Source organism: Diadema antillarum, unplaced genomic scaffold (genome assembly GCF_040938485.1).
Source record: "Diadema antillarum isolate AM-2024a unplaced genomic scaffold, OU_Dant_1.0 scf00000026, whole genome shotgun sequence".
Lineage (NCBI taxonomy): Eukaryota > Metazoa > Echinodermata > Echinoidea > Diadematoida > Diadematidae > Diadema > Diadema antillarum.
The window spans coordinates 798,583-808,525 of NW_027270915.1; the positions used below are offsets into that span (position 1 = coordinate 798,583).

A 9,943-nucleotide genomic window follows, 5' to 3' on the forward strand; every position below is an offset into this window, starting at 1 on the left:
ACATCCACAGCTGTCGATATAAGGAATGCTGGCTCCAGTTGAATGTTCATTTATGAACTTACTGTAAGGATCCGAAGTAAGCAATTTTTTTAAAAGTCCAAGTATGTGGTCAATTACTCCTCTTTAATGACAGACTCTTCCTACAGCATGCAATAAGAGTGTTTCCCTATGGTGGCTTTTATGCTTCAATGAGGCAAAATAAGCCGGGATGAGACTTTCCTGAGTAGTCCAAAAAATGTGCCGTGTGGTCAAAACCAATCATAGCTGAGCCTAAGTGAAGCATGCAGAGGAGGAAAGAAAATTTAATTAAAGCTCCGGTAAAGTGATATAGATGCGAATATATTTTGATTAGCATTTGTTGCGTGCGTTTATACTCATAACTGTCCTATTTTGACAAAATTGCGGATCGTGTATACTTCAAAAATTTAGGCAGAAACATTGCGACAGAGTCGCTCAAGACTTTCCGCACGTACACACACGCACAAAATGATGATATGGTAAAGTTTCAATATTTGTGAAATTGTTCTTTTTTTTGGCAGCAATTGTTATCGTTGAGATATGGTTTGAGGGTGGCTTTCTTTGTTGGGACCTTGTGCCTATATACGGTAATGCATTGTTACCATAAAAGAAAAAGTCCAGTTGTATATATTTTACCTTGTGAGTTCGGCAAATGTAGCTGGGCTTCGTTTGTGAGTGGCAAGGGTGTGATTTTTTTTTTAACTTTACAGCTTTTTATTTGTTTAAAAATATTATTAATGGATGTCCTATTGGTGGCCCATTCTTTAGCAGGATAACCATTTGAAAATATGAAATTTCTGACAATGATTTATTTGCAAACAGCAAGGCAGCATGTGTGCGATGAATTATGCAAGACTCACAATGTCCATGGTTTTATAATCGTGCAACATTTTTAGAATATTACATGTAGGCATTGCTTCAAGTAATTTTGATTCCTTCTATGTTTCCGTGATCATCCCAGACTAAAGCTGACTTTTTTCTTGTTGAAGATGTGTGGATATAATGAACGTGGTTTTGGTGAGACATGACGAGGCAAACTTTCCTTCTTTTTACTTTTGTCCATCCTTGTGCAGAGCAAGGCATATTGAGTCATGGTACTTCATCACTATTTCCCAACCCTAGAAGCAAGAATAAAGTACTGTATATAAAGCTGTTATTGTAGCGAGGGTTTCATTTTTTGTGAATCGTAGTTGGATCGCGAATTTAACAGCACACGGAAATGTCCTCATACACTTTGTTAATAGAACATGAACGTAAAGGTCGGCGTCAATTCGTGAAAAAAACATCTTGCGAAAATGTCTATGACCTCATCTGAAAAAAAAAAAAATAATGTATGCAAAAATAGCAGCGTATACAGTATGTATATATAGTTTAGTATACTTTGTACATTCAGGCAGCACCATTGGCTTTGAGAGAAAATGTGCCTCATCTGTTTTAAATCACCCTCCCCCATCCCCCAAACCTCAAAGTGTTCCTGATTCTGTAGGAAACTCCTTGAATAATTTGGTCTATCTTACTGACCCGACTTGAGATAGAACGTCCCTGATTTGAGATTTGGCCTCTTGAGATGCATGTGACACATAAGTTGTTGTTGTTGTTGTTTTTTCCTGCTGGCTCCTTGGGAGCCTCCTAAACTTTGATCTGTGAATGTTGGTAGCCCTGTGTCTCTTCTCGGTGGAGACATCTGATTTCTTTGGCACCAATCGAGCCATTCCTGCTTTCTGTTCTGAGTGAATGTGTCCAAAGCAACCATCTAATCTATCCTCAAAAGCTCAACATTTCTTTCCCGTTGTGAGAGACTCGCATGAAAAAAAAACCAGGTAGAAATCTAGGCTTATTTTGTAGAAGTAAGGTGTGGTGATTACAAACTGGGAAAAGCCCACCCACTATTTTGCTGCGCTGGCTTGTAAAGAAGATTCGAAGTGTTATTAGAATTGAGAATTTCATTAATCATTTTCTTATTTGAATATTTGTGTAACTGGTGGTTTTGCAAACCTAATAAGGGCATGTATTCATCTCAGTTTTATATATGTGATTATGATCACTCTCCATGAAATGTGTTGGTAATTGATAAAGATTTCATAGGAAAATAAAATCCTGTCATTTTTTTTTTCTTCTTAATTTCCATTCCTCATGTTTTGTGCTGTTTCCAATCCTAAATGCAAAACAAGAATTATCCACGTCAGATGATACATAAACATTTTCACACATCGGGTATGAGGTGTGTGCATAGATTTTTTTGTCATCTGACTAGCACGATACATATCTAGGTATTAAAGGGTCTGGTCACTCCAAGCACGAATGGAAGGTCGTCATATCCACCAGCCAGCTACGACTGGAACAGTGTACAGGTAGACTCTGGGTTTTTCGTATTTTATGTAAAAGGGAATTCAGCCAAGAAACTGGAAGCCTTTCTTCATCGCAGAGATGGATCAGGACTTCCATGTTCTGCACTACTTTTATACAGCACAAGCTGTTGGTGGGATTAGGTGTGACCTACAGAAGTTTTCTGGTTTCAATAGATTTTATGTTTATATTTGTTTGTTCATGGGATAGGGGTACAGACTTTCCAGGTTTGTCCTCAAAAGTATGTGGCATAAATCTCCCATTGCATACACATAGTTCACTGCTGTATTTTCAAAATCAAATGTTGTTCTGTGCATTGTGGTGGACCAGAAACGTAATAGGTACTGTCACTTGTGCTCAGCTAGAAAAGCGCATGTTCGAGTAATCTTTTACCCCCACATCATTCATGCTTCTCAGAATTTCACCACCATAATCCTGCCCAATCTTTTTTTTTTTAATTCCTATTAAAGCATTTGATGAAAATTTATGTATGATAAAATGCATTTTCTTGGAACTCAAAAGTCAGATGTGGTCCCAAATGTGAAAACTTACACAGACATTCTCAGTGGTTTTATTTGGTTTTTCTCTTTTAAATCTGTGCATTGATCAAACACTGTCCAGCCGGACCCTTTTTGCATTCTCTGCCAACCAAGTTGTTTGTTTGTTTTCAATGAATATTGTAATAAGCTTGTGTTACCTCTAATGCCAGCTTGTGTGGTGAAATCATTCTTGGTCAAAAGTGTCGAGAGCAAATTAAAACAAACTTTAGAAGTCATAATTTTTACACCACTTCGACAGCAGGCCATACTTGTAGACTCATCTTTTCTCTTCTAGATACATCAAGCTTTTTCCATGTACATAAAACTTTGATACACATGCTGGAGATCCTTGAATTTGCCAGCCTGCAAAATGTCAGAACTTTTTTGAAATCTTTTTTTTTTTTTTTTTTTTTTTTTTTCATTGTGTAAATAGTATCACTAGTCTCTTGTCAATGCTTCACCATTTTTTGATGTTATTATGAAGGTACACCCTGATCATGACAAATACTGATGGCACCACATTCTTGGATGTTTTGATGGTTTTACTGTAAAAGGAGAAAAAAAGAAGTATTACACTGTTGAATGACTATTGTTATGAAGATGAAATTAAGATGAACAACCTTTTGCTTTAAAAATGCTTTTTGTTAGCCTATTTAAATGATGTTTTAGAAGTGGTAGTGTTGATGTCATTGGCAATAGCACATTTGGTGTAATAAAGTATTTTACATGAAATGAAGATGAACGTTTTTAGCTGTGTGCTTGTTCTGCCTTGTCTTTAATCTCGTGTATGATATCAGAGCTGCTTTTGATGTGGCTTGTGTGAGCAAGATACCATGATGTGCTTGTTTTATCCCCTTCGAAACAGTCTCTTTACAAGAATAAGTACCACCATCAATTCTGAGCAGATATGTGCAGTCTTTCAGTACACAAAACAACTGCATATATGCAATTCAAACACATATCTACACTTGTATACATATTATGTACATACCTACACACACACACACATTCATACAGACATCAGTTTATATCGCGATCTGTGTCACATGCCGATTTAACTGGCCCCAAGTCTGCCACCAAAATGTTGTGGCTGATAAAATAATTATGTACAGCTGTACAGAAGAACTCCAATACTCCAATACTCCAAAACTCCAATACGGTGATCAGGAGGTCGTGGGTTCGAATCCTGCTCGAGTATGTACGCCCATGATTTTTTATCATGGCTACTACTAAAACACTGATTAATTCAGTGCTTATTTACGTCGATGTAGGGCAATTTGTCAATCAGTTGCAACTCCAATACATTATACACATTGTACAACAAATGTTGATACAACAAAGTTTAGCAAGTATGGGATGACTTTTTTGGGGGTAAAACTATCTCTGTTTCCTTCATGGTCTTTGTCCATGATAATGAAATCTTGTCAGTCTTGATAACTGATTCTGAGAATCCAATTGTTGAGACTTTTACTGGAAATTCAGACTAGGCCAATTGATTATAAAACAGCATAGTACGTATTTAATAGTCTTTAGATATGCAGAGGTGACTGCATTAGCATTACAATATGTCAAGGTCTACCAATGGAGTTGCAGTGTTACCCACACTTGGTTGTTATTAGCCTTTTGCAAAGGCAGCTCCCTTTAATTTCAGCACATACACACACAGCACGCGACCGGCGAGCCTGCGAGAGTAACTCTCTCTCATCCGGTCGTTGTGTGCGCGCGAGTCCACCGCCCGCCGTGCATTAGTATGCGAGTCCATTGCAAGCCGCCTTTGGAAAAGACGAGGTTGTTATCTGTAGTAGATGCACGAAATTTCAATTGCAGCTTATTATACTCCTGTACCTGCCAGAGAATTACATTGTATAGTCATCATATTTTTGTACCCTTGTCATTCTAAAGACTACATGTATAAAAACATGGAAACAAAGCGCCTTTTGCACATTTTGGGCCTTCCCTATGAAGCAGCCTTCCTGAAGACACGACGATGATGATGACAACAAAGATGATGATGATGACGATGATGACAACTAAGATGATGATGATGACGATGATGACAATTATGACAGTGATGGTGATGGTGATGATGATGCTGATGATGACTTTGTTGCTTAGTGACATGAAGAACCCTAGCTTTCTTCCGACAAACTACATGTATTTAGTGATCGTGCGCTAACAAGCCACATTTCAGAAGACTCACTGAACTCCATTGCCACACACTAGAACATTGTCTCATTCAATGTCCCCTTACACTTTAGTCTTGCTCTCTGTCAATGAAAATTAAAATGATAACTAAACGATAATGAATGATAAAGACATAATGACTGTGTGGTATCCATCAAAAATTTATTTCTACAGTACACAAGCAGGTCAACTTTATTTGAGCTGACTTTGAGTGACATACAATTCAATATTTGATTGAGATGAAGCTCTGCTAGCTCCAACTGAACTTTGAAATTGCACTTTAGCTGAACTCTTTTTAACATTCAAGTCTGAACAAATCCAGCTACGCTGAACTGTTCTGAAAAACTGAAAAGGGAAAAAAAAGGAGACAAAAACTTTAATCATAACACTGTAAAAGCTGTTATTTTCATGAGGGTTTAATTTTCGCAAATTTCAGGAATCACTGATGGGCCGCGAATTTACCAACATGCAAAAATATCGCCACACGCTAGGCTATGTACCCATACTACACGTAGTATCTTTGTGCACTTACGACAGCCTAGGCGTAAAATCGCAAAAACAGTTTGCAAAAATGTCTGTGACCTCCCCATCCAAGAAAATATCTGTACCTAAAAATAACAGTTTCTACAGTTCTGATGACAACCTGACATGTACACACTTCCCCCTCCCCTAAAAAAGCAAAAACAAAGACAGAAATAAACAACCAATTAAACCTACCCACTCACATGAAACTGAGAACCCAGCAGAAAACTTGTGTTTGGCTAGTTGACTACGCTTGACAGCTATGAGGCAAACCTGTAAAGAATACCTAGGTGTATGAATGACAACTTGCTATAAATTCTTCATCCCTTTTTTAACACCCACAAATACATACATGTGTACCATGGATCACAAATGACTAGTACATTCCGCCCAATCCAAAAGTGTGAGAAAACAAGCCCAAAACACAGATCTTAAGCCAGTACAGTACTTTTTGTGCCCACCTCACAAAAGGGGGGGGGGGGGGATTCAGGAATTCCTTTATTTCTCTTGTTTAAAAAAAATAATAAAGAGGGGGCGCGCAACCAGTGCACCCCCTCTGGATCCGCCACTGATGCACTTTGTCAACCTCGGCTAAAAGAAAAAAAAAATGGGCTCACAATAATCTGAAGCACTGGATGGCGTGTTGTGTGCTTTCCAAACCACAAAGGTGTCTCTTATTTCACTCAATTCCATCATGAAATCTATCCTATCTCTAACGAAGGAGATAATGGGAAATCCCCATCAGCCCCTTGCATTTTAGTCACCTCGATGGACACACAGTATCAGGGCAATTGCCCCCCCCCCCCCCCCCCCCCCCACCCCCCTTGGCATTTATTCACATTCATTTACAGTTATGTAACAGTACCATTTGTCTCCCTGGCACTGGTTTCAATACACAAAATACATTCACTGTACAATGTACCTCCAGCACATGCACGGGTCTGCACAAATTTGGTTATGACATACAATGTATCAATAGACAAACTTGGGTAGCAATCCTCCACTGATTTGTTGGGTAGCCCGTAAAGTCTTTTATTGGGGCTGGAGTGAAAAGTTTATCATCTGTGGAGGATCTCACATTGGAGAGTCCTGTTTCATATGGGTCAATGAGAAATGGCAAAGGGACTGTGGCGGTCAGCCATGCTGGTTGCCCGCCGGACTTCGATGCAAGACCTGTCCACGGTGTGAGAAGGTGAAAAAGGATGGCCGGTTTCCCAGTGTGTCCATGGACCTGGATGAATCAGGAGGCAGAAAAACAGATACATCTTAAAAATGGATCTCAACCTTCTACTGTATCAAAACATCAAATACCTACGAAAGAAATGTGGAACACATTTATATAACCTTGTATCTTTCGAGTGGGTATTCATCGTGACTTTTTGTAAAAGTCAGACAAGTGAATGATACAAATTCGCTATTTAAGAATATGGAAGTAAAAAAACATTAAAACATTGTCATGAGAATATGAAATTGGAAATATATCATTTACACACAGAAATACATTATATATGACCAGTAGAAAAAATGGGTTAGTGTACAGCCCTGTAGCACCTACATGTTACAAAAATGAGTTATGACATACAACATAAAAAGGACCATGTCTGGTAAATGACAAGTTTCTACTCACTTTGTTTCTAATTCCACTGTGGCTCGTATTTCTCTAAACTTTCCTGCAACGTTGATGACTCCGTAGCAAGTGATGAGCAGACTAACAATACACTGGACAAAAATCTGCAAGAGAGGGGGAGGAGTGTTAAAAATCAGATGTTTCCTGTAACCAAAATGTACATTACGCGTGTATTACTAACGTTGATGTATTGATAATTACGTACTCATTTTTTTGTATCAAAGTTCCCGTGATCTTAATTTGAATCATCTGCCTTGTGTTCTGCTTCTTTCTCAAGGAAAATCATTAAAAAAAAGATACATGTTTGAGCACCTACAGGGCATACAGAGATACAAAAAATGTTCGAACCAATTAGCACTAATCAAGTTTCATCAACTACAGTGTATTATTAAGTACTGCTACTAAAGAGAAATGTACTGTAAAACGAGGAATGTTCGCATGCATTTAATTTCACGAATTTCGCGAGCGCCAAGATTCTCGAAAATAAAATGCATGCGAAAGTTCTTGTCTACACTGTATGAGTTGCATGTCTGTGGCAATTTGCGAAAATTTCATGCCACAAAGAGGCCGTCGGCTCCAATTCACGAAAATTCTATGCCGCGAATATATCATGTTTTACAGTACCGGTATATATTTTCAGGATTGTCTTGACTTTTCGAAAATAGGACAAATGCACTTTCCAGAGTATGTGTACATTAAACTAACAACAGCGGACCAGACTTCTAGCATTATCTCCACAGTGCTAGTTCCAGACTCTAAATTGCTATTCAACCTCTGCTAGACAACCTTTATAATTTGGTTCACCAATGTGACAGCTTAAAGGTCAAATTTACCTCTGGGAGCAGTGATTTAAAAAATGTTTAAGATATCACATTTGATGCATATCGTATTTGTAGGTCTGTTGTATCACAAAACATCCTACCATATAAAAGCCTAAAATATAAGAAGATTCAGCCTAAAACATAAGAAGATTATATCACTATATATAAGAAGATTATATCACTATTTTTCTCCTCAAACCATAACTGTAGACAGTTTAGTGTGGAAACATTTTTATTTCAACTATTGTTCACATTTTGTGTGTCTAACAATACTTAACATTGATTATACCTATTCATATTTTCACAGTGGTTGTTTCTATCCCGAACTCACATTTGAGAACTATTTTAAAGCACCAATGCTGGGTTTTTGGTTTCTTCTGCAAATGGTAAATTGTGCCTTTAAACTTACATCTGTTGGCAACCTGGTAAATTCTTGTTCCGTCAGTCGCAGGTAGGATCGATCTGAAGAAAAGAAATGCAAAACTGGTAATGCCATATATGACTGTCTACTCTTCTAGCAACTACATGTACATCATCTCATTTAATTCAAAGTAAATTCCCTGTACGTAGGCCTACATCAATCTTGCTGTCGGGAAGATGCTTAACCCGTTGATCAGGGGACGAGTCCCGAGTATACTCAGGCAGGAGTCTATGGGAAATGTGTGTTGCAGCAAAATCAGTCTGTCTTTAACGGATTAAAGCCAAAATATAGAAGAAGGGCTATAAATTAATCTTTTACAGATATCTTTGGAATTTGCTTGCACTACATCAAAGTGTCCATCAAGAGATTAACCAACCTTGCTGATGCAATTTGCTGGGATGATGAATTGTTTTTGGAATATTTTGAGATCAACAGATCAAAAGTGTTTAGAAATTAGGTGTATAAAAAATTACCAATGAAAATTTATGTGGCATATTGTACATCGTAGTATCATTCATGACCTGGTATTCAGTGGTAAAAAGGCCTGAGATTGTGGACTTCTGGTGAACATTTTTTTTGCTAATATTTCTCTTACCAAACCGAAATTGTGTTATTACAAAACTATCTTTTGTATTGTACACATTTGTATGCATCCACCAGCATGTGTATATTTCGAAGCCATAAATTACTAATCACTATAGATCTATTAATAATGACAGTTCTAGAAACAGTAGAAAATGTTTTGCTTTTGGCTTGTTCAATTACGAAACCACTGTCACTGTCCAGCATATAGATGCACAATCAGATTCAGAATACTAAATCAACATATTCACGGCAAAGTGCAAGCAATAATAGTAATATTAATAACTATAGACAATCTTTTGTATTCCCTGACATGACCTTGGTCATACGGTCATGCATGCATGCTTGCTTGTTGTAAACTTGTTCACTTTTATAAAAAGGCACAATTCTTGTAAAAATGCAACATTATTAATGAGGCCATTGAGGGTCTAGAGCGTCTAGAGTCTAGATCTAATCGGTAATCCCCGCCGGATATACAATACAGTACAACAGTCAATGATTTCATTCATACGGCATACGGCTAGTGTACTGTACTTTCGCACCTGTTTGTCAAATGACCTCCAAACATGCACAAACTCATTTTCATACAAATTACAATGATGTTGTCAATGTCATACTGCTGACTGTAATGCATTGCGCACACAACATAAATCTCTATACGACGGACTACAGGCAAACGTCCGCCACAGATTTAGAACTGGTAGGAAATTTCGATAACTGAGCTATCAGAACATAATATTCTGTCAAAATCAACCATAAAGCGACGTATTCCTTACGTTGAGCCGCCGAATATGCCGCATGGGCAAGTCCTATAATGCCAAATAAGACGATAAAATGACTTGATCCAGCCATTGTGTCGGAAGGTTCCTCAAAATTAATCAAG

The 9,943-nt window shown here is 37.8% G+C and overlaps 1 protein-coding gene across 1 annotated transcript; it reads right to left on the reverse strand.

Moving 5' to 3' along the window:
- Positions 1-6,462: 6,462 nt before the first annotated feature.
- LOC139734317 (ER membrane protein complex subunit 5-like) lies at positions 6,463-9,943 on the reverse strand. Its single transcript, XM_071645113.1, has 4 exons — positions 9,837-9,943; positions 8,467-8,519; positions 7,237-7,340; positions 6,463-6,840 (listed from the first exon to the last, which is right to left on the reverse strand). The coding sequence occupies exons 1-4, from the start codon at positions 9,910-9,912 to the stop codon at positions 6,744-6,746; spliced, it is 330 nt and encodes a 109-aa protein (XP_071501214.1). The 5' UTR covers positions 9,913-9,943; the 3' UTR covers positions 6,463-6,743.

What these genes read in the sequence shown, in the direction of transcription:
- LOC139734317 (XM_071645113.1), bottom strand. Translation starts at nt 9,912, where the DNA reads ATGGCTGGATCAAGTCATTTTATCGTCTTATTTGGCATTATAGGACTT. An exon ending in GGCATATTCGGCGGCTCAAC is followed by an intron (nt 8,520 to 9,836) that starts GTAAGGAATACG and finishes TCTTTTCTTCAG; the next exon opens with ATCGATCCTACCTGCGACTG. An exon ending in ACAGTGGAATTAGAAACAAA is followed by an intron (nt 6,841 to 7,236) that starts GTGAGTAGAAAC and finishes TGATTCATCCAG; the next exon opens with GTCCATGGACACACTGGGAA.